Genomic DNA, 25,504 nt, shown 5'->3' with positions numbered 1-25,504 from the left:
TGAAAGGAAGTGACAGAAGCTGCAGAAAACCCTACTAGAATTGGGATAGTTACTCCTGCCTCCAGCGGTCCCTCTAAACCCGGCCAGCCCCTCCTCTGAGCACCACCTCACAGGGACCTGCTTCCACATCTGTCCTCCCCGGCTGGCTCTGGGAGGTCGGGGGGACCCATGTCTTCTTTCTGTGTCCCAAGCTGCTGGCCCTGTGGCTTCCCAGGTCCTCCGACACAGCTGATCTCCAGGGATGGAGAAGGGGCAGGAGACAGTGGGAGACCCACGAGGAGTGATATGGGCTTTACGCTGACATCAGCTCCACCTGACGTACACAGAAAAGCAATGGTCTCTGCTTTCGTGGATGCTTTTACTCTCACAAACAAGGAAGAATTTCAAGAAACAGCAAAACCTATTGCTCCTACTGTTAGAAAAACAAAAATAACCTACCAAAGACTATATTAAAACTGAAATTATATTTGTCAGACACTTTCCAAGATTTACACACAGTCAATCCTTGAATGATGCGGGTTTGAACTGCACGGGTCCACCCACACTCAGATTTTCTTCCGTCTCTGCCACCGAGACAGCAAGACTGACCCTTCCTCTTCCTCTACCTACTCAATGTGAAGGATGAAGACCTTTGTGACGACCCACTTCCACTTAATGAAGAGTAAATATATTAATATTCTCTTCCTTAAGATTTTCTTAATAACCTTTTTTTCTTATGAGAACACAGTATATAATACATATAACATACAAAATGTGTGCTGATTGTTATTTCTAAAGCTTCTAGTCTACAGAAGGCTATTAATAAATTTTGGGGAGTCAAACTTATATTAATACATAGATTTGACTATGCAAGGGGTTTAGTGTCCCTAAACCACTGCATTGTTCAAGGGTCAACTGTACATACAACTACCCTCCCAAAGGGTCAATTTTGCTGCTTGGAGGACTTTTCTGCCCCTGACCTGTCATGGTGGGCTCCAGGTGAGACAGGGGTACTGAGACCACTCTAAGGTCATGAGGACATTCTGATCTGGGCAAAGTGCTGACCAGTAACAAGCTCTTCCCTGCGGAACTCTGTAGGAGTTTCACCTGTGTGCTGCGCAAGTGAGCAGATCCCAAAGGATTCCAGCCACGCCAGGTCGGAAGCAGACTGGTCTCGTACCTGCTCCAGAATGTCATAAATTGGGCTCCTGGTCTTGGACAAGAGCGTGTGGACATACCAGGTACCTAAAGCATGTCCATCTCCCCTTCACCAGCAAGTCATTCATTCACTCCTGCAGCCAGGCTGCATGCTGGACATGGGAACAAAGAGACTAAGTTTGAACTTGTCCTTAAAAGAGGCACAATCTGGAAGAAGGGATGTCCTGTAACGACAAGTGATGCAAGACCAGGCTGCAGGTGCCCCGGGGAGCATGTGGGAGTAAAGAGATGTGCACATGTGGAACACGTCAAGGGTGACGACAAATGGGCCATCCCAGGCAGATGTGAATGGTAAACAGCTGGATAAACAAGTCCAGCCTGGAGATGGACTGTATTTCCTCAAATCTGAAATGCCACACTTTGGAAGCACCACTCTCTCACAGGTACTGAGTAGGACAGATGGGGAGTTGTCCAGTGTGACGGGATTGTTGGTAGATGGAAGCTGGACCCTGTAGGGGGCTCAGGATGGCACGTGCACAGGACAAGACTGAGGGAAGGCAGAGTCTTCCGTGGGGTCTGCTCAGCTCTGTGCAACAGAGACAGGCCCAGCAATGTCAGGCCCAGCAATACTGCAGAGTTTGGCAATGGGCCTTCAGCAAGATGACGTACAGGAGGGTGAGGGTGGAGGCCAGACTGGAGTGGGGTGCAAAGTACCTGCAGACCTCTTCTTCCCCACACTCAGTGCAGGGCAGACCCTCGACAGAAGTTCCCACCAAGGCCTGTGTCCACAGGCCCAGAGTGGGTGAGCAGCTCACTGGAGAAGCAAAACAATAGTAATAACAGCTGACCATGACCCGGTGCTGACCACATGCCAGACTCAGTTCCAAACCTTCACACATGCAAACTCTGTAAGCGTTCTCAGCAAAAAAAGAGATGCTGTTACCCACAGAGATAAATAAGACTACACGATGTAAACTATAATTCTTGCATTCTCCAAGAGGAGCCAACGTTTGGTTCTGGGTTGCTGCTACCTCCACCACCACCACAAAGGGGTGGGATGGGAAATCTCTGTCACTTGGGCAAATAATGGACATGAAAAAGAAACCAGACACAAGCTTTGAATCACTGTCAGAAAGTGCTAAAATTCATCACCAAAGTTCGCTCATCACAGAAGGAAAGAGTGGCTAGGCAGCCACTATGTCACACCTCTTGTCCTGCTCCGCACTCTCTGGGCCCCCTTGGCTTCTTGCCTTGCCTGGGGGCTGACACAGGGATAGTCTCCAGAATCCTTGAGCATTGTGACCTCCCAGAGGGACCCCACAGAGCCAGGCTCAGCCCTGGGAGGACATGGAAGTCACCCAATGGCAGCACTTCTGAAAGCCAACAGCTGAGAGGATGCTGGACCTTGGAGCCAGATGGGACTCAGGAGACCCTTGATCTGCCCAACCTTCTTGTGGGTGGCAAGGGGCTGAGGGGCCACAGGAGGAAGGGCAGAGGGGAACACAAGAGCCTAATGGGCAGCCTTGGCCTGAAAAGCCCAACCCCCATGTTCAGGCACCACACTGACAAGGGAGCCAGCCTGCCACACGGCCAGGAGGAAGGGACAGGCCTTCCCAGGCAAAGCAGTACCGTCTGCAAGCTTGCTGTGGGCAGCCACTGAGGGCCCAAGTGATGCCTCTCTCAGGACACCCCTGCAGCACCCATCTGCACCATCCTCCAGCAGTGTCACCACTAACACTTGCAGGAAGATGACATCCTGATTGCAGTAAAGCACACACGTAATAGGATGGTACAAGTTTAATGACTATAGAAAACTATCAAAGATGGACTATCTTATGCATAGTCTCAGTTAGCTGGCTACTCCCAGATTAAAAATAACCATTCTACTAATTTTTATAATGGCAGAGTTTACTTCTTACTATTGTCAGTTGACTGATTTTTTAACAGGGTTAAGTTTTTTGTGGGCATAGAGAAAGTGCAGACTTGCCATAGCATTTGCTATTTGACAACAAAGTATAATCTATGGTATTGTGCTGAGATATTTATCAATACAAATGTTTTTCTTCTAAAGCATTTTAACAGGGAAGAATGGTAATATGTCCTAAGTTACAAAGGGGGAAACTGCACAGTTGAAAAGTTTGACAAACAGAATATTCAGAACACATGTACTAGTTACCTGTTGCTATGTGACAAATCCTACACAACGCGGTGGCTTAGAATGACGGTTCTGATCACAGTTTCTGTGGGTCAGGAGCCCGGGCAGGACCCAGCTGGGTGGTTCTTGTTCAGGGTCTCCCATAGGCTGCAGCGACCTCAGGAGAAGCCCTGCTGCCAGGCTCGCTCACCGAGTCACCTGCCATGTGTGTCTCCCCAAGAAGGCAGCTCATTCAGCAAATGTACAGACCAGGAAGGCAACAGAATTCTAGCAAGATGGAAGTCACAGTCTTCTGTATCCTGGTCACAGAAGTGACGGCCCCTCAATGTTGCCATATCCCATTGGTAACAAAAATTACCCAAGGGGAAAGGATTACAAAAAGCCATGAAAACCAGGAGGAGACCTCTGGGGCATCTCAGAGGCTGCTGACCATACCAGGTATCTCAGGGGCTCCTGAATTCCGCTCATACTCCTCCCTGGACCCTCTGTGTAAAAGCAATTTTATTAGAAATGAAGTAATTTCTAGTAAATGATTTTATTAGAAAAGACAAGTCTAAAAAATAATGCCCTAAGCTTGACCTTAAGAAACTAAAAGAGGCTCAGCCAGGCACATGGTTCACGCCTGTAATCCCAGCACTTTGGGAGGCCAAGGTGGGAGGAGGGTTTGAGGCCTGGAGTTTGAGACCAGCCTAGGCAACATATCGAGATTCCCATCTCTACAGAAAAAGATAAGAAGGCCAGGCATGGTGGCTCATGCCTGTAATCCTAGCACTCTGGGAGGCTGAGGCAGATGGATCGTTTGAGCTCAGGAGTTCGAGACCAGTCTCAGCAAGAGCGAGACCCCGTCTCTACTAAAAATAGAAAAAAAATTAATTGGACAACTAAAAATACATAGAAAAAACAAATTAGCCGAGCATGGTGGAACATGCCTGTAGTCCCAGCTACTCAGGAGGCTGAGGCATGAGGATTGCTTGAGCCCAGGAGTTTGATGTTACTGTGAGCTAGGCTGATGCCACGGCACTCTAGCCCAGGTAAGGGTTGAGACTCTGTCTCAAAAAAAAAAAAGAAGAAGAAAAATTAGCACACACCTGTAGTCCCAGCTACTCGGGAGGCTAAGGCAAGAGGATTGCTTCAGTCCATGAGTTCATCAAGGTTGTAGTGAACTATGATGACATCACTGCACTAAAGCCTGGGTGACAAAGCAAAACCCTTTTCCATGGAAGAAAACAAAAACAAAAAAGAAACTAAAAGAGCAAATTAAAACTGAAGCAAAAGGAAAAAAATATATATATAAGAGCATAAATTAATGAAATAGGAAACAAGACAATAGAGAAACATGACTAAAATCAAAAGCTGAATTCTTCGAAAAGATCAATAAAATTGGTAAAGCTTTAAGCAGACTGATCAAGACAAATTATCAATATCAATACCCTCAGGAAAGAGGAAACATCACTACAGATCTTACAGACTTTAAAAATCACTAGAACTATACCAAGTGACTTTAACAAGATTACAAGGTCAATATATAAAAATCATTTCTATTATTCTATATTGTGATGAACAATCAGAAATTTAAGCAGTATTTACAAAAACATGATATAATTAAATACTTGGAGGTAAAATATGTGAGAGACCTGTATTATGAAAATTACAAAACATTCCTGGGAGAAGTTAAAGACCTAAATGTACGGAGAAGAGATTATATCATGTTCATGGACTAGAATACTCAATACTAAGATGCTAATTCTCTCTACATTAATTTATAGATTCTTTTTTTTTATTTCAGCAAAACAAGAGACAATTTATAGATTCAATGCAATCCCAAAACTCAGCAGTCTTTATTTTAGAAACTGATAATTCTAAAACTTATATGGAAATGTGAAAGAACTAAAACAACCTTAAACAAGTTTTAAAATGAAGAATAAAGTAGGAGAACCTGTATTTCCTAATTTCAAGACGCACCATAAAGCTACACTAATTAAGGCATTGTTGTCGTAAGTATAGACGTATAGATGAGTGGAACAGAATAGAGCCTAGAAATAGACTCACAACCCATGTTATTGCCAACAGTTATTGCCAGTTATTGCCAACAAAGGTGTCATGGAATTCAAGGGGAAGGACAGACTTTTTACTACTGGATTTCCTCATGCCAGAGGGAGGGGGAACTCTTCCACTCTTATTGTAAACAAAAATTAATTCAAAATGGATCACAAGTCTATATGGGAGAGCCAAAACTATAAAACAACTGTGAGAAAATCATTATGACCTCAGGTCAAAGATTTCTTCGTCAAAAACGAAATAAAAGAAAGAAACTGATACATCAAATTTCATCATCAAAATGAAAAACTTTTACTTTCTGAAAGATACCATTAAGAAAATGAAAAGGCAGGCCAGGTGTGGCAGATCACACTTGTGATCCTAGCACTTTGGGAGGCCAATGTCGGAGGACCACTTAAGGCCAGTTTGAGACCAGCCTGGGCAACACAGTGAGACCTGTCTCTACAAAAATATTAAAAATCCAACAGGTGTGGTGGCATGCACCTATAGTCCCAGCTACCCAGGAGGCTGAGGGAGGAGGATCACTGGAGCCCAGGAGTTTGAGGTGGCAGTGAGCTATGATGATGCCACTGTACCCTAGCCCAGGAAATAGAGTGAGATCTTGTCTCAAAGAACAAAAAAATGAAAAGGCAAAACACAGACTGAGGTAAAATATTTGCAAACATATGTCTATTAAGGACATTTATCCAGAATGTATAAAGAATTCTTATAACTCAATAAGAAGCCTAAAACCCTGATTAAAATATCAGCAAAAAACCAGATCATTATCAAAAAACTTCACCAAAGATATATAAATGCCCAATAAGCACAATGAAAAGATGATTAACATCACTATTCATTAGGGAAATGCAAATTAAAACCACAATGAGATATGATTCACATCACATCAATGACTGTGATACCCAGTACTGGCAAAGATGCACAGAAACAGGAACTCATGCTGCTGGTCAGGATGCACAACGTACAATCAAACACTCAAAAAGTTTGATCTTTTCTTATAGAAGTAAACCAACACATCCCACACCACCTAGCGATCCCACCCCTAGCCATCCACTTTTGAGAAATGAAACACATATCCACACAGAGACTTGTAGGTGAATGTTCCCAGCAGTTTGGTTTATAATAGTCCCCCTAGACGTTAACAACTCAAATGTCTATCAAGTGATGAAAGGATAAACTATAGTGTGTCCCATTCCATGGAACACTAGTCTGTGTTAAAAAGGAACAAAGGCCACACAATGGCTCACACCTGTAATCCCAACACAGGAGGAGAGGCCAAGGCAGGAGGATTGCTTGAGGCCAGGAATTTAAGACCATCCTGAGAAACACAGCGAGACCCCACATCTACAATAAGTAAAAAAAAATTACCCCGGGTGTGGTGGTGCACACCTGTGGTCCCAATGACTCAGGAGGCTGAGGCAAGAGGGTCGCTTGAGCCCAGGAGTCCAAGATTACAGTGAACTGTTATCATGTCATGCATCCCAGCCTGGGAGACAGATCAAGACCTCATCTCTTGATAGACAAACAGACAAGGAAAGAAGTACTGATTATGCGGCAACATGGCTGAATCACTCAGGAAAGCGGTACACTACATGAGGCGGACTGGTGGTGGGGCGGTGGCTGATGTGAGGGGCACTTGCGAGCCTTCTGGGGTGATGAAAATATTCCTGGTCCTGCCTGTGGTGGGGGTCACACTATTGTAGACATTCACCAAACCTGTCAAACTGTACACTTGGAGTGGGAGCACGCTATTTCCAAATCCAGTAATAAACATCATACCTGGTGGGCAGACAACTTTAAGAAACTCCAACTCAAATTAGAAAAAATGTTGATCACTATGTTGCCCCTGTAAGTGCAACCGAAGTCAAACCCTGAGAAATAAATTGGGTCTTTTGTTGTCTGGACTCAATCTAAGCAGGTCTAAGAACAAACTCTCATTAAGTACTGTTCCTTTAACCTGTAAAAATACTTCCTATCCACGAATCCTGCTCTTCGGCTGAACACAGACCAGAGTGCTCAGTTTTACACGAGCTGAGCCGTGCACAGGGTCAGTTAGAGCCACTGTCGTCCCTGCAGGTCTGTTTGCCACGGCCCACTCTTTATTCTAATTCTCACAGGTTTGGCCTCACCTCTGGAAGTTTATATGGAACAAACTACAACTTTGATATAAAGCATATATATAATAAAATACATGCAGATGGGTCCCCAACTTATGATGGCTCCACTTAGGATTTTTGAACCTTACAAAGGTGAGAAACCAGTATGTATCCAATAGCAACCGCATTGCAAGTACCATACAACCATTCTAGCAACCGCATTGCAAGTACCATACAACCATTCTGTTTGTCACTTTTGTTACAGTGTGCAATAAATTACATAAGCTATCAACATTGAACCATAAAATAGGCTTTGTGTTATGATTTTCCCAACTGTTGCCCAATGTAAGTGCTCCAAGCACATTTAAGGTGGGCCAGGCTGAGCGATGATGTCCGGTAGGTTCGGCATTTTCAACGTGGGATATTTTCAACTACGATGGGTTTAGTGGGACAAAAATCCCATTTAGTTATCATCCTAAATTATCTAAAATCTACACAAGTCTCATATAATAAATATTCAAAACCAAACAATGAAATATGCTACAAGCTATTTGGGAATTGAGTCAACCATACCGTGGGAAAATTCCAAGGAGTTACAGAAATGCTAGGGTTTGTAAAGCCTAACATATGAAAATCTACCGCTAAGAACATCCAGGAATTTTCCCTATGTCTCTCTCTCTCTTTTTTTTTTTTTTTTTTGAGACAGAGTCACACTTTGTTGCCCAGGCTAGACTGAGTGCCGTGGCGTCAGCCTAGCTCACAGCAACCTCAAACTCCTGGGCTCAAGCAATCCTTCTGGTTCAGCCTCCCAAGTAGCTGGGGCTATAGGCATGCGCCACCATGCCCGGCTAATTTTTTCTATATGTATTTTTAGTTGGTCAATTAATTTCTATTTTTTTAGCGAGACAGGGTCTCGCTCTTGCTCAGGCTGGTCTTGAACTCCTGACCTTGAGCAATCCACCCGCCTCAGCCTCCCAGAGTGCTAGGATTACAGGTGTGAGCCACCACGCCCAGCCACCCTATGTCTCTTTATCACACCAGTCCACTTCTCCATAACCAGAAGGTCTGAAACTTGCATTTGTCCCCTAACTGTAAGAGGTGAAGGTTCAGAAACTGAAGGATGGCAGCCAATTTCTAATTCTAACCCCCTCAGCTTCATTACAACTGCTTTCATGATGACCTAGGTGCCAGGTCCGTATGCAAGTAAAGCTAATTGCCACCCAACTTCTCCCTATCTGGGGTCTTCCATTCTGTGAACCCACCAAGGCCCCTCCTCCTCGGGCAACTGGTCGTGCTGCCGAGGTGCCCTCTCCCCACTCTCCCCAAGGCCTTCCTATGCCAGCCCAGCCTGTGAGAAGCTGGCATCCCCCGCCAAAGGGTGAGTGTTTCATGCTCTCATGGCACTTGAAGGTGGCACCAGCTGCTTGGGTTCTCCCCGCCTCTCCGTGCCAAGCTACACAAGCAGAGGTGCAGTGTCTTGTCCGCCCTCACACGTGGTGGGCACCCGAGGAACGTAGGCAGAATAAACAGAGCGTGACAAACACTCAGACAAGAGAGCCAAGAGTGAGCTGTGCTTGGTTGCGCCCCACAGGCCCCCAGCCCTCCAGGAAGGCATCCTTTAACCTTGTCTGTGCCCTGGGCCCGCTGGCTATCCCATGGGGCGTTCTCAGAACAAGGTTTCTCAAGATGAAAAATAAACTACCCAAGATTACAAAGGGAAAAGTAGGCTGAAACACAATCATTAAAATGCTGAGAAAGTCTCACGTGTGCTTATTTATTAGTGTATTAAGTGACAAGACCTAGGGGTGGATCCGGTCACTACTGCGATTCTGAAATAACAGTGAGTATCAGCGGTATTTCCAGACACCTGCTCCCGCTGTAATGTGACAGGAAATCTGTGTTCTCTGATGCTGGCGCCAGTGGGGGCTACCGCCCCCACTCATAATGGAAGGAAATGCTACACTTTCACACTGGACTTGAGATCCGTGCCCTGAACCAAGTGGTCTGTACCACCATGGGGCCGAGTAACGCTCACTAAGGAAAATTGTATTATGTTTATAGCAAGAAACATTCCTAAAACCACCAAGATAAGCAGAGTTAGAAAATATTTTACTGTATAATATGTAAATAAAACTGATGCTTTTAAATTGTTTGCCCCCTTATCTAGATTTCTCATAAGGCTAAGGAGTTGGGAAATTAAGACTTTAAAACTTCCTTGGACTACAGGGAAAACGGAACATTCTAACAAAACTTTCAGGGCCTAACATATTCCCCAGTATCATTCTGGAAGGAACACCAGCATCTTCCACATGCTAAGCTTGGTGGTGCCAACCTGTGTCTCTGAATTCCTATGGTTTTGGAAATACCTGTCATTCAGCCGTCTAAAGTCCACAATAAACTTGGGTAATAAGACACGATAAAGCAAACAGCATCAGTGCTTCCCATGCCCAGGCACTGCTCTAAGCTCAAGCCGCAGACCACACCAGGGTTAGTCTGCAACACGCCCACTCTACAGACAAGGAACCCGAGTGTGGCGGGCAGGCTGCGTGACTCACCCAGGATGACACAGCCAACGACTGCCACTGCTAGTGACTGTGTCCTTCACTTGTGGTTCGTCAGGTGTGGTGGGTACCACGGGAGGCGGGCCCAGGCCAAGGGTCAGTACTTACCGTGACAGATCTGCCCCAGATGCCCAACTACCACCTTGCCAAAACCGTAATTCAATGTCAACAACCAAGGATGGCTCCGCCCCAAATCCAGCTTAAAACAGGAGAAAACCGTTGTCAGAGCAGGTGGAAAGGAGAGAAGACAAGGACTCCTGTGTCCCAGGCTCCCGAGGACACTGTCCTACCTCCTACTGCGTGACCAGAGCCAAGCTCACCCCGCTGGTGACAAGCGCTCGGCACTGGTCGCACACAGACGGGGCGGCACTTACCAATCTGCAACAGTATTGGTGTGACCAAAGCCGTTTCCATGGCGTAACAGAACTCCCTGCCAAACATCACCGCCCCGTGCATCACCCACAGGCGTGTGGGGATCCGGTCTATGGAGCCCTCACTGAGGGTCTCATCCCGGTTCTCAGCTGTCGCATCTCCAGGTTTCTGCAGGTCCGGCAGGGGCACAGGTAACTCTTGAACTTGCATAGATTCTGGGTCAGCATTCTGCGGAGCCATTTTCATTACCACCAAAAATATATATGTGTATATTTTAATTCTATCTATATAAATAATACTATCATATATCTTTAATGATAAATTAAGACGTCTTCTCTTTCTGCTTCAGTTGTGTTCCTCAGGCAAGTAATACTTATATTCCTCTTTGTACAAACAGATATCTCACGACTTCTCACAATCGTATGAGACATGCAGCAAAACAGAACGATTTTTGGTTGGATTTTAAACATATGGCTTGCTGGTTTACTGTGAATTAGAGTTAAAAATCCATAAGTGCCATTCAGTTAATACCAGTTTCATCATTATTATCGAAGAGGGGCTGAAGTTCTTGCTACAGAGAGGTGGGAAGGTGACACAAACAGGTGGTCCGCTGTTAATCCCCATCGAGTGACTGGATGACCTGCAAAAGAGGAAAGACAACCCGCCAGAGTCAGGGGGCAGCCTCCACTCGGCCCCACCAGGCCGCCACCCGACCCCCACACGCCAGCCGTGCACTTCCTGGGGAATGATCCGAGATCACACAAGAGAAGTCTACGGACCTGTCATAGCCTCAGTTCTCTGGTGCTCACTCTGGGTGTGTCTGTGCAAACAGCAAAACCTGATTTCTAGAAAAACAACATTTTCTCATATGGAATTTAACCCTGGGGGGAGGATAGAGGTGGGGCAATATAGGAAGCAGGTTCAGAGAAGATGAGCAGAGAAAAAAAGCTAAGAATGTTTGCTTTTTTGCCAATAACATCATCAACTCAGCATATAGTGGCACACAAATATGCCTGCACACTGAAGGTGCTTAGCAGTGTCCTTTGTGGCCTGCAAATGTTATGACAGGGAGGTAGGAAGTTGGGGGGTGGGGCAGGAGGCAGGTGAGAGAACCAAAAGGGAAACTGTAACACTGTCTGAAGCAGGGCTGGGTGGAATGGAAGTGGCAGGACGCCCTGCCCAGAGGGGTCCAAGTCTACCCAGCGGCCTCTGGATTCTTGGTGTCAGCCTGTCTAGGGCAGTGGTCCTTGACCTTTTTAGGTTATAAAACCTTTTGATAATAAAATGAAAGTTATAGACCTTCTCTTTAGAAAAGATGTATACACATGCCAAACTTTTATTATATTTAGGGGTTCAAAGAATCTCAACTCACAGGTTGCTTCCCAAAGAGGCTATGGAACCCCTGTGCCTCAATCCTAAAGCTCCCACCATCCCAGGTCCAGTGATCCAGGTTGGTGACACATTCTTTACCTGCCAAACACGTCACCATAAAGCACAGGCTGCCTGAAAATAAGCTAACCAGACATGCCCTCTTTATAAGTGTTTTAGGAAACTGAAGTTAATCTCTTCCCAAGCAAGGCAAGATCATGGATACAGAACCCCCTAAGTTCTTCTGGAGTTGGGACTCCAGATACTGTGGCTCAGTTCATAGTGCTAGACAAAAGAGCCCCTGAAATCACACAAAATGGTGTTCATAATTTACATTAAGATAGGTCTGTGAGCTGATATCTTACTGAGAAGTTTGATAGTTTCAATAAAGATACTTCTAGTTACTATCCACTTAACCCAAAGTGGTCTTAATTAGCTCCTCCTCCCTTTTTCCCCAGAAGGAACCAGAAACCTCAAGGTGTCATCTTCACTTAGTCCCTCCCTTAGGCAGTCCCCACAGGGCAATGGCAGGTCTGCAGCAAGTGAGAACTGTGGAGATGCCGCCCAGACCCCGGGAGGGACAGGGCTCCTCAAATGGCAAAGCCAGAGCTACTCCACACTCAGGAGGTTCCCAAAGACAGCCCTGCACATGGCTCTTGCTTTCCAGTCCCTTCTTACTGCCTCTTTCATGCTGCCCTGAAACTTAAATCCCTACTAATTCCTTGGGAATCAAAGGTTCTAGTAATCTATTATCTGTTTCTAACATCCCCAAAACTTCACTACAATTCCAAACGGCAGACCTTATTTGAGAATTCTTCCAAATTTACCAAACTTCCTCTACCATTTAAACATCTCAGTTAAAACAACTGTTTCCAGACAGTTGTTTTGGAATATACTACAATATTAAAAAAAACTACTTTATCATGGAACTACTTCTAACATATGCAAAGGAAACAGAATAGCATAATAAGTCACCCAGATCTAACAATTATCAACATTCTGCTATTCTTGTTCCATCCCTACCTTTTCTGAATCCTTTCTATCCTAAAAGAAAATGTCATGACTTTTTTTGTTGTCCATCTGTCAATCTTACACCAAAATAGGTCAATGGTTTTAACTGCTTCCTTTCACCAGGTAAACGTGATCATTTGAATGAGAAGAAAGTGTATCTAAACAGTTCGTAAAACCCAAATAGATCAACTGGGCTTCTGGCTGGAATGGAATAACAACTCGCTTTCTAAGAAACCCTCATGACTTAGTTAACCCCACACAGTTAGCATCGGCAGCAGCTCGTATGTCGAGCCACACTCGACATGTAGTTTCACCGCGGGGGAAAGGGGGACTTTTGTCTATTTTCCCAGCATCTTCTCGTTTTCATTAGCATGAAAGGACAATTGAAATGTAAATGCAGAGATGGTACACTAACTTACAGGGGTAGATTATTATCCACTAACTTAGAACAACATTTAGATGGAAAGCTCCATATAATCACACCTCACCCTAACAAAAAACACAAAGATTGTGTTGTTTGTTCTAACAGAAAAATCAAAGAAGGAAGAAGAGAGACGATTTATGTTTGCGAAACACGTGAATGTGAACTAGGTCTTCATGTGGGAGAATGTTTCAAAAAATACCACACCATGAAAAATTATAGAGATTAAAATTACTCTTTGAATGTATCAATAATTTGAAATATAAAAAAAATCCAAATTAAATAAGTTTGTATGAAAAGAAACTCCAGTTTTTTATTCTACTGCTGCGCTTTGTAAAATCTGGGGTATTTAAAAATTAAATCCCGAGTGGAATAAAGGAATTGAGAAAAAAGCAAGTGAGTGCAAAGGGTTAATTACAAAGGTCAAACCCTTCGGTTCTGTTCAACGGGCCCTTGGTCCCACTGCTGTGTCTGTCCTCAGCCACCTGTACCTGAAATGAAGCAGCCATAGCTACAGATTAGGCAGTAAGCTCTGTAATAAGCATGTGAATGCTTCTAAAGCAGTAGTTGTCTACCAGGGGAACTCTGCACCCCCAGGGACGCTGGGCAATGTCCCGAGAATGTTTTGATTGTTACAAGTAGGACACAGGTACTACTGGCACCTCGTGGGTGGAGGCCAGGGATGCTGCTTAGCATCTCACAGCACACAGGACAGCCTCCGCGGCAGAGAAAGACCCAGGTTATTATTAAATAGGAAAAAGACTTTCCTTAAAAATGCTTAAACGTTTGATTATTACATTCTGAATCAATCAAATAGACCAGATGCTGCAAGCTTTCTCTGCAAAGGCCACATAGTAAGCATTTTAGGCATTTCAGGTCACATATGGTCTCTGTTGCATATTCTTTTTTGTTATTTTTTAATAAACTTCAAAACTGTAAAACCCATTCTATGCCTGTTGGTCAGTTCTGCAAGTCCAGCCCCAAGGTCACAGCTTGCTGACCTCTGAACTGGACTGGGGGAGAGTCTCGGAAGAGACAGCTGACAGAAGGGGGGCTGCGGGGCCTCCACACCCTCCAGCCGAGCGAGGCTCGATGCTGCTTCAGTTGCCTATGATCTTCACTCAAAACGGAGCTGGAAACTCAGGCAACCGAGCCACATGCTGCTGAGAGGACGACCCCCAAAGCCAGCTGTGTGGGAGGGAAAGTGCTGCAGGCCATGCCTTCTCCAGGCAGGCAACTCCTCCACAGGTAGTGGCATTTCTCAGCTGCTCATGTGCAAGGAGACGCTTGAGTGAGGTTCACTGAGCAGCCGTATGTATGGAAAGGCCCAGCAAAGCCCTGCACCTCCCACCCAGTGCCTGCAGGTGCTCGGCTCTGACCACCCAGCTGCAGTGATGGCTGCCCAGAGAGATGAGGACGCTGAAGCCAGAGGGCTTCACTTTTCCTGGGAAAAGCCCGCAAGTTCACAGAATCACTCAGGGAGTGAAGGACCTGTGCCCTTCGTACTGGCGTCACACGCTGATGGCACAGAGGGATGGGGGGGCTCCCTCCAAGATGGGACATCAGTTATCTCCCTGGAGTGCCTCCAAAATATGCCTCTACTAAACTTCTAAAAATCGATCAAAATTGGCTTTCCAAAGAGAAAATGGAAAGAGGGAGACTGGCAGCTGGACAGAAAACAGAGTGTCTTGGCCCCCCGGCCATCTCCCCTCGGCCCAATAGCTGCTCAGGCACCGCTCTGGCCGGCAAGTCTGCCCCCACCTTGGGACACCACTGACACGGCCTGCCAGTGACAGGGTCTGTGTTTCCAGCTGAGCACACAGGCCCACTCCAGTTTTGGCTGTGCGTGGGGACTTCTGTAGGGCGGAAGCTTGCCAGGGGCACGGGCACCTGTCCCTAGGAACCCATCTGGGACTGTGCTGCCACCTGCCAGGGGGACTCCAAGGGAAAGCATTGCCCTTCAGGGCTGGACACCTACTCCCCTCGCCCCCCACCCCCTTCCCCCTTCTTATGGCCTGCAGCGCCCTTGAGTCTGGCTCTGCCTCCTGCCTCTCCCACCTTCAGCTCAACCATCTGAGTCTTTCAAGACTCCTGCCAAGGGTCACCGGACCCCTTCCGAAGGAGTGACCCTGCCTTGTGCCAAGGGCTATCCCAGCTACTGACTTAGCTAGCAAAACCCTGCCGGAGCAGTGAGAGCCCCTCGTAAGATTCCATCACCCGACTTTCATCTGTTCTCAGACTTCCCAGTGGCAGTCTCTGAAGGGAGGACGTCCACGTCTCCCTAACCTGGTGTCTCCCTGGCACTGTGCCTGGCCGTACAGTGGGAGCTCTGTGAGGTCTGCTGAAAGAGTGAATGAATTGGATGAATGAGTGCATGAGGGTAACCAGCTGATAAGTGCCACAGGGCTGTCTGAGCTGGAAAACCACCGCCACCCTGCCAGCTACCTTGAATGGTCACACCCAGGTGATCTGGGTGACTAGCCACTAGGTTAGGCCTCACTGCAGTGCTCATGAGATGGCACGAGCATGGCGGGATTCACCTGTTACTCAGGAAGTCTAGGCATTAACACATCTGCTGCTTCCCTTGACCAAGCAGTGCAAATACAGTGGCACAGTAAAGAGTTTATGCAGGCAACTTCACTATCATCTATACTGATGAAAACAAATACTGTTAGCATCTTCTGTTTTCAAGTAGCGGTTATTAATAATAAGTACAAAAATCTGGCCGGGCGCGGTGGCTCACGCCTGTAATCCTAGCTCTCTGGGAGGCCGAGGCGGGCGGATTGCTCCAGGTCAGGAGTTCAAAACCAGCCTGAGCAAGAGCGAGACCCCGTCTCTACTATAAATAGAAAGAAACTAATTGGCCAACTAATATATATAGAAAAAATTAGCCGGGCATGGTGGCGCATGCCTGTAGTCCCAGCTACTTGGGAGGCTGAGACAGAAGGATCGCTTGAGCCCAGGAGTCTGAGGTTGCTGTGAGCTAGGCTGACGCCACGGCACTCACTCTAGCCTAGGCAACAAAGTGAGACTCTGTCTCAAAAAAAAAAAAAAAATCTACCACATCCCATACCTTTATGACTTATCCGTGCAATATTATCAATCTAGGGTGCTAACATTAATGCAAGCTTCAAAACTTCCAAGAGCAGACAAAGTGAGGCAATGTTCCAAACGGTAATTTTAATATGGCTAAATTAACTACTAGAACAAAATCAACACCAAATTTAGTGAACACTGAATTTCCTCAAAGATACACACTGATCTGATGACTGCAATTTTAAAGGTGACTAGAGTGAAGACAACATCCAACTGCTCACAGTAATACCACTTGGTTCAACTGCTATTTCCAAAAACTATTTCTGCAGAGCCCTGGGGATTTTATAAGCATTTTAGGGGATACCTGTTATTTTTAATAATTTATTTTTTAATAATTTAAAAATAAAGATTAAGCATCATACTTAAAAATAAGGGTCATATCACCCTGTCAAGGAGTGAATATGGAAAACTAAACATCCAAAGCGTGGGACCGCAGGAGGGGCTAAAACAGGCAAGGCTGCAGGGACCCTGCCCTGGCCACTTGGAAGGGAGAGCTAGTGGCCTCAGGGTTGGTGCCAGAGAACCATTATTGTATCTGTCAAAGAGCTATGGCCAAAGGATGGGTTCCTGGGTCCACAGAACATGGGAAATGTACCAACAAATTGTCGTGCTTTTGAGAACACAAGAGTATGTTCCATAAAGACTCCGGGTCGGGCAATATGCACAACAGTCCATCGAATGTTCAACTGAGCCAACAGTTCCCAGTGGTAACCAACAGAGACACACGTTAGGCCTCTGATCCACAGGCTTGTGTATGGCGTGGGCTATCTTTTCCCAACAGCCATGTGGGTGGCTCAATATGATTTATTTAAAAAGTCCATTCCCAGCACTTTGAGGTTTCTCTTTTACCACATTCCGTTCTGGCCCACCAGTGTGCCCGTGTACCCACATCCAGCAGCACACTGCGTGGAGGAGGAAGGCCTGCAGGACGCTGCCAGCTGTGCTGGGGCAGGTCCTGCTCACTGCTTCTTTCCCCAGTGTTTCCCTAATTACTCTTCCATGTTTATTTCCAAGAACTTTATGAGCACATGAACTTTAAGAGCAACTTGACTAGTTCTGGAAGAAAAAGACTGCTGGTATTTTTATTGGGATTCTATTACTTTTGTAAGTTAGCGTGGGGAGGATGACACCTTGGGCCCTGAGCCATGCTGTCCATGAGCACGGGCTCCCCTTCTGGCGGTCCAAGCCACCCTGGGACCTTCTGGAAGATTTCACAGCCATCCCTCCAAAGGTTTTGCATGTTCTTAATTTTATTCTTAATTGTCTTTGTCATGGCTGTTGTAAATGGGATTTTTCTCTTCCCTCATGTTTTCTAGCCAATTAGTTTAGATAACTGAAGACTAGTAAATATGTTACTTACTCTGGTATGATTTACACACAGAGACTGTATCATTCAGTCAGTTCTGACAAACCCATATCGAGACAGAACATTCCCAATACCCTGTAAACTCCTCTTGAGTCCCTTCCCATATAATTAAGGCTATCAATCTTTATATTTTTATAATCTAATTTTTTTATTGTTTGAGAATAGACAAAAAGAATATAGCCAAATTAACAAATCTGTTAACCGTTACCACAACACGCAGTCCGCAACGTACTGGTGGATTCTATTTCCCCAGAGGTAGCAGTCAGGACACCGGCGTGGTCCCCTGGGCCCTCTCAGCCTGAACTCAACCACAGCCCTCTTCAGGGGCTTGGAACGAGGACCCGTGTGGACACAAAGACCCCGAGAAAGTTACTTGGGATTCCATCTCCAGGGCCCCACAAGGAAGAGAAGCAAAGAAGCTCTAGAAGAAAAGGAAGGAGAGCGCAGGACAAGAGGCAGTGGCTCCGGACCACGGAGTGCACCGGGCATTGTCCTCACGCAGAGGAGGGAACAACCAGAGACCATAAAGCCAGGTTCACTGCCCACAAAACCATCTTCTTGGAGGAAGCTAGCCTATATAAAGGCCAGAGCACTGCCTGAAAACATCAGTGTCTTTTCTGGAGCACACGACTGGCCACACACAGCAGCCTAGGGAAGGCCAGGCTCTCCCTCCTGGAGCACAGGCAGCTCTGAGTTCCTACGAGCCTCTCGCAAGCCATTTAAAGCGTGGAGAAGTTTAAGAGTAAACTGTGACCTAATCTGGTATCTTCAAAAGACCAGCAAAACTTATAAGACAGGTTTTCCCCAGCACAGAAAAAAAAAACAAAAAAAAAAACAAAACGCTTCCCTTTGGAACCTGTTCCAGCGATCGTGAGAGCGTTCGGTGACAACAATTTTGTTATGATTTGCAGATGCACTCAGACAAGTGAAACTACAATTGTTCCAATCAACAACTTCCTCTATTGTCCTGTGTCTAATTTAAGGGTAAGGGATGCCAAAACACGTGACTTCCTACAATTTGCCGAGGGAAAAAGCAGGCTGTAAACTTAATCTCATCCAAAGGTAACTGGAGAGTGACTGCTGACAGGCACCCAAGCTCAGTTTAAGTTTTAGAACCGCATCGTGGTCACAATACTCAATAGTGATATGAAAGTTCTGTAATCCACACTTCCTGGAAAATGGTCTAGCAGGCGCTGCCAACACACTTCTGCACTGTGACCGCAAACGTGTCCTGCCCCACTCATGGCCCCTGCCCCATACTCTGGAGTGCACACACATGTACACACACACACGTGCAAATGCTTTGCCTGCATGTCACAAGCATCGATGGCAGGCATCAAACGCTTGACGGTCACTGGTTTGCTGGAACAGCTGTGTGTTTCTAAATCCACCACTGAAAAACAGGCACAAATGGGGGTACCCTCTCTCAAAAATTCACCACTACTAACATTTTTCTAAAAATACAACAGCTACTAACCTCAGAAGACCCTGTTGGACATTCTCTAATATAGTTCTCCATCATCACCAGCACTCCCCTCCCCAGATGACCACAGATTAGAGAACTCACTTGTTGACAACACAGAAGCCAGGAAACCAGACAAATGCCAGCACGTAATAAAACACCAGGTTTTGAACCAAGAGTATTACAAAGTGCAAAATCAAATAACTTCAGAGCCTCCTTGGTAAGAATGACAAGCAGCATTTTGCGATTCTGTTTATAATATATTATTTCCTAAAAAGCATTTAAGAAATCCATTGATCTCTAACATAAAATCAATGTCGTATCAAGAGAATGAGAGGACAAGCCATAGACTGTGAGAAAATACTTGCAAAAGACACAGCTGATAAAAGGCTAGTATCCAAAATATACAAAGAACTCTTAAAAGTCAATAAGTAAACAAGCAACTCGATTAAAAAATAGGTCAAAGACCTTAATAAGCAACTCATGAAAATACATAGATACGAAAGATGTGCAAATAAGCATATGAAAAGATGCTCCACAACATTAGGTCATTAGGGAACTAAAATAAAACAACAATGTGAAACCACTACACACCAACTAGAATGGCCAAAATCCAGGACACTGACAACACCACATACAGGTGAGCATGTGGAGCAACAGGAGCTCTCATTGCTGGTTGGAATGCAAAATGGTACAGCCACTTTGGAATACAGTTTGCCCGTTTTTCACAAAACTAAACATACTCTTACCATGCCATCCAGCAATCTAGTTCTTTGGTATTTACCCAAAAGAGCTAAAACTATGTCCACATAAAAACCTGCATACACACGTTAACAGTAGCTTTATTCGTAATTGCCAAACTTGGAGGCAGCCAAGATGTCCTTCAGTAGGTGAGTGGGTAAGTAAACTGTGAGCATCCAGACAGCGGAATCTTATTCAATGCTAACCGGAAATGAGCCACCAGGCCATGAAAAGACACCCAGGCACCTTAAATGCACATTACCAAGTGAGAAAAGCCAATCTGAAAATGCTACATACCATATGACTCCAACTATTTGATATTCTAGCAGAGATAAAAACTGAGGAGAGGCCGGGCGCTGTGGCTCACGCCTGTAATCCTAGCTCTTGGGAGGCCGAGGCGGGCAGATTGCTCAAGGTCAGGAGTTCAAAACCAGCCTGAGCAAGAGCGAGACCCCGTCTCTACTATAAATAGAAAGAAATTAATTGGCCAACTGATATATATATAAAAAAAATTAGCCGGGCATGGTGGCACATGCCTGTAGTCCCAGCTACCCGGGAGGCTGAGGCAGAAGGATCACTCGAGCCCAGGAGTTTGAGGTTGCTGTGAGCTAGGCTGACGCCACGGCACTCACTCTAGCCTGGGCAACAAAGCGAGACTCTGTCTCAAAAAAAAAAAAAAAAAAAAAAAAAAAAAAAACTGAGGAGAAAGTAAAAAGATCAGCGGCTGCCAGGGGGTTAGGGAGGTTTGCATAGAATTTTCAGGGCAGTGACAATACCCTATATTGTACTATAATGATGGACACATGCCATGACAGATAGGTCCAAACCCAAAGCATGCACAGCACCAGGAGTGGACCTTAATGTAGACTGTGGACTCTGGTGACAAAGATTTGTCCGGACGGGTTCATTCACTACAACTGTCTGATGGGAGGTGCTGACAGTGAGGCAGGCTGTGCATGTGTGGGTCAGGTAGTACGTGGGGAATCTCTATCTTCATCTCAATTTAACTGTGAACCTAGGCTGGGCGTGGTGGCTCACACCTGTAATGCTAGCACTCTGGGAGGCCGAAGTGGGAGGATTGCTCAAGGTCAGGAATGTGAAACCAGCCTGAGCCAGAGCGAGACCCCCGTCTCTACTAAAAATACAAAGAAATTAAGTGGACAACTAAAAATATATAGAAAAAATTAGCCGGGCATGGTGGCGCATGCCTGTAGTCCCAGCTACTTGGGAGGCTGAAGCAGGAGGATCGCTTGAGCCCAGGAGTTTGAGGTTGCTGTGAGCTAGGCTGAGGCCATGGAACTCTACTCAGGGCAACAGAGTGAGACTTTGTCTCAAAAAAAAAAAAATAAATAAATAAGTTTTGTCATTACACTTAAATAAATGATGAAATCAGAACGGCAGTCCCACCGTCACATACGCAGAAAAGCTTTCTGTACCCCTTGCCCACATCTGAAACTATCCAGTCTCCAGGTACTGTACATGCCACCTGCAGAGACCCAGATTGTTTTCCTCTGATCACATAAAGTGCCTCTAGTCCACGCTATGTGGGCTAAAGATATTCAAAATTAACAACATAAATTTCAATTAGGCACATGACCTCGTGGTATTGTTCTCCGTGTAGGTAAGTGTTGAGGGAGCTTTCCTAAAGATGGAGTCCTGGGCTCCACCCAAGATCCACTGATCAGCTCATCTGGGAAGGAGACCAAGAACCTGCACTGCAGCCAGCCTGAGACACAGGCTGCAGATGGCATGTCACACACCTGCTTTAACCTGGACGGCCCCCACCTGTGACTGTCACCTTGACGTGGCTACTAGTCCCACCTTTTCCCCTTCCAAGTGTCCCAGTTTGGACAACACTGGGTATAAGTCATCAAGAGCTCAGCTACACCTGAAACCTTCCGATAACCCAGCCTTTGTGAGTTTTGTGTCACAAGACATACAGCAGATCCCACATCCCTTATCTGGCCTCTTTTTGATCAAAGCTTGCTGTGAACCCAGTGCTGGCAGAGGGGACAGGCCAGATGCGTCTGTGTTGTGTCCGCGTCTATGTGCTGTGTGTCTGTGTCTGTGGATGTCTGTGTGTGTTTGCAAACTTCCCCGAGTATCCAGGAACCGACCCGAGGGAAATCTGGAAAGGGCTCCCAGGGAATAAGAGGATCACAACGCTGCCACACTGGACCAAGGCAGTCTCACTAAAGCATTCCTGGCGGGTTAGTATCCCAGCAACAGGCGCAGCCCCATCCACAGACCTCTAGTGCATCTTCCCCTGGACTTCTCTCCTGCTGACCACATGTGCTGGCCCAGCCCAACCCTTGCTGGGTGCCTCCCCCATTCTCCCTGCCCCAGGCTCCCTCCCCAACCTCTCCCATGGCTGCTGGCAGACCTGTCGCCCCACACTGACTCCAGGACAGACAGTAAACAGATCACTTCTGGGTGTTCAGCCCATACCCAGTGTTGGTACCCAGATGGTTTTTTAAAAGGAATGAACTCATAAGCACCAAAGGCAGAGGGCCAGACTAACCCATAATTACTCTATTAAAAAAGAAAACCAATTTATAGAAATCCCTCCCTTTTAGTGAGAGCAAGATAATCACAGAGTTCAAAGAGGATCCATTTCTCTCCCTAACAGGAAGCAGACACCAGCGTGCCAATGCTAATAAACAGCTGATACTTTAAAAATCATTTTTATGCTCAGAAGCTGACACACGGCAATTCAGTAAACTTTCAAGACACACAGAAGCACCTTAAGAACTACATAATCCCTTTGGAAAAAGCCACCACTCTTTCCAGATAAATCACAGCAGATGATGACTTATTTCCCACCTGCATGTTATTTTTCAGAAACTGCCATACTTCAGCAAACCAGAGCTGGAGTATGGTGGATCTTGAGGTGTGACCCGGGTTCCGTGAGCATGAAGCCCAAGGGGTCACAGTCTGCATGAGGGGCATGAAAAGAGCCCCTTCTAGCATCATCTAAACATGGCTGGTCGGCCCTCACTGTCCTGTGTCCTGTGCAGCTAGCAGACTTGCCCAGACCAGCAGCGAAACCTTGGGCAAGTCGTTTACCTTTTGCTGGGCCTGTTTTCTGGAGGTAAATCGTAGCTGACAAAGGGCCCTTGCTGGGGGGGCTTCCTATCCCCCCCCAACAGCAGGTGAGCCCCACTGGGTCGCCAAGGCCCCACCAGCAGCTTGACCGTCACTCCTACCTCCCTGACCTGCTGTAAGACCCAAGACCCCAGTGGTGGCAGCGAGTGTGGCCTGGCAAGGCAGGGACCCAGATGGACCTAAAAAGGAGCAAACGAAGTATCGTGGGTGCTGATGCCAAACCAGCGCAAAGGAACCACAACTGCACTGCTCCCCACACAGGATCTGAGAGCACTGACCCACACTACACTGCTCCCGCCCCGTCTGAGCACAGCACACTGGGCTGACCCTACACATGCCGGCAGGGAAAGCCATCAGAAACTAAGCCTTACTGAAAGGCCACCAACAGGCTTCTCGGGGGAAACCACCTTCCTGCAGCTGAAGTAACAGGCTGACTATAAGATAATGATGGCAAGGCTGCTGTGCAGCAGATTAAAGCACCCACTCTCGGTGTCATGGGCTTCCTCTGCTGGAATGCCCAATCAAAGAAGCCATTTTACCACTTGCAAAGGAAAACACCAAACTTGCCAACAGAGTTGTGGGATCCTACCAGGAGTTCCTAGGGCTTGTGGTGCAGGGCATGCGGGTGCAGACTGGCCTAGATGCCCAAGAACCAACCACATGTTTCAGAAAGGCAACATGAGGCAGGACAATGGGGGCCAGCCCCACCTCGGAGGGCTGTCTAGGTAGACCAAACGGGAGCAACAGCAACTATGAACCCATTATGGAAGGGGGTGGGGGAAAGCTCAGCTTCTCTCCACCAGACACTGTGCTACCCCCGAAAGGACCGGCCAGGGAGACCACTCTCACTCAGATGTGGGTGGGGGTGTTCTACAGAGTTAACCAACAGCCCTCTTTACAGCCCCCCTCAGCACCAACAGGCATGAGCACACGCACACACGTGCAAAGACATGCAAGCATGTACACACAGGGAAGCTGAGGTGAAAGGATCACTAGTATTTCTTTAAATTTTAATTTCTCATTGACCTTCCTGATTTATATGAAGCCAAAGAAATGAGCATCCTTGGTTGTCACATTATAATTAGAGATAAATACATTCAGTTTAGGATCACGATTATGAAGCCTACTGATGCAGTCACAAGAGTCCCCCAAATACACGGAAGTAAAAATCTTAAAACAGAGTTTTAAGATTTGTCTATCAGCTTGCACCCCAGGGCCAGTTGTCTGCAGAGCCTTCCAGCAGACCCAGAAGCCTATAGCTCCCACCAGGGATGTAGCTGGCCTAACAGCTTCGGTCCGTGGCCCCTAAGAGCCATTCTCAACACTGTAAACAGGCAACCACCTAAAATGCCAAGTCAGATGAGCCGCTGCTTGCCTCTACCTCCTCACTGGGCCCAGACTGGCTCCTGGAGTCCTTCCAGAGCCCGCCATTCTCCAGCCACATCACGGGACCCTGGCCATGCACCTCCCACACACAGGTCCACCTCAGGGCCCTGCCCTGCTGTGCCCGGGACTGTCCCGCCTGCCAAACAGCTAATTGTCAGCACTGCCAGTGTGACTCCAGGCTCTCCCCTTACCCTCCCCACCTGCTAAAGGCATATCAGATTGAAAGGGAATGCAATGGGGTATCTGAAGTTAAACAGGCACACTCTAGTGAAAGCTTACACAATAGTACATTTTTTTATATTAGATCAAATCAAAGTATTTATTGCTCCACTTGCTAAAATTCAGAGGGCAAGGCATTAGGATTTGAAATGTCTCTTGGACTTCTACTAAAACAGTTTCAGTAGATAGATGGGAACAAGGCACAGCATCTGACACTCAGAAAGCATGTAATAAAAGCTCAGTTAAGAAATTACACTGAAACGAGGACAAACTGCCCACAAAGAAAATATTCTCTGCACCATTTAGCTTCTGTTAAAATACATAAAGACTTGCTCATTTCACTTCTTACCTCTGATCTTTATACAGTTTCCGTGATTTGCACAATTAGCCGAGTAGACGGTTTTCTGCTTTTTAATTAAAAGGCAGTGAAGGTTTTTCTTCCCCTTCTTTCTAATTGTTCTGAGTGTGGATTTGCTAGTTTAAGCCACTAGGGTCAGAATGAAGCTTTGGCTGCCATGGCAACAGCAGCAAGCTCGGAAACTGCGCAGCTCCTGGAATTCTAGCTAGGAATTTGGAAGACTAAGCTTTGGCATCAACCTAAAATGCCGAATGAGGCCGGCACAGTGGCTCATACCTGTAATCCCAGCACTTGAGAGGCCAGGGTGGGAAGACCACTTGAGCCCAGGAGTTCAAGACCAACCTGGGAAACATAGTGAGACCTGATCTCCACAAAAAAAAATTTAAGAATTAGCCAGGGCAAGGCAAGGTGGCTCATACCTATAATCCTAGCACTTTGGAAGGTAAAGTCAGGAGGATCACTTGAGCTAAGGAGTTCAAGACCAGCCTGAGCAAGAATGAGACCCCATCTCTGCTAAAAATAGAAAAAATTAGCCAGGCATGGTGGCACATGAACCTGTAGTCCCAACTACTCAGGAGCCTGAAAATCATCT

The 25,504-nt window shown here is 46.3% G+C and overlaps 1 protein-coding gene across 1 annotated transcript in view; it reads right to left on the bottom strand.

Annotated features, from left to right (window-relative positions):
• Nucleotides 1-25,504, bottom strand: part of SLC45A4 (solute carrier family 45 member 4) — a 90,495-nt gene that overhangs the window by 32,274 nt on the left and 32,717 nt on the right. Inside the window, exon 2 of the mRNA XM_012751748.3 lies at nucleotides 10,382-11,019. Within this exon, the coding sequence (XP_012607202.1) occupies nucleotides 10,382-10,625 (244 nt within the window). The 5' untranslated portion in view covers nucleotides 10,626-11,019. The remainder of the gene's footprint in view (nucleotides 1-10,381; nucleotides 11,020-25,504) is intronic.

This window comes from Microcebus murinus, chromosome 7 (assembly GCF_040939455.1).
Source record: "Microcebus murinus isolate Inina chromosome 7, M.murinus_Inina_mat1.0, whole genome shotgun sequence".
Classification (NCBI taxonomy): Eukaryota; Metazoa; Chordata; class Mammalia; order Primates; family Cheirogaleidae; genus Microcebus; species Microcebus murinus.
The sequence above is the reverse complement of the archived record's forward strand: the minus strand, read 5'-3'. Positions and strand labels throughout refer to the sequence as shown.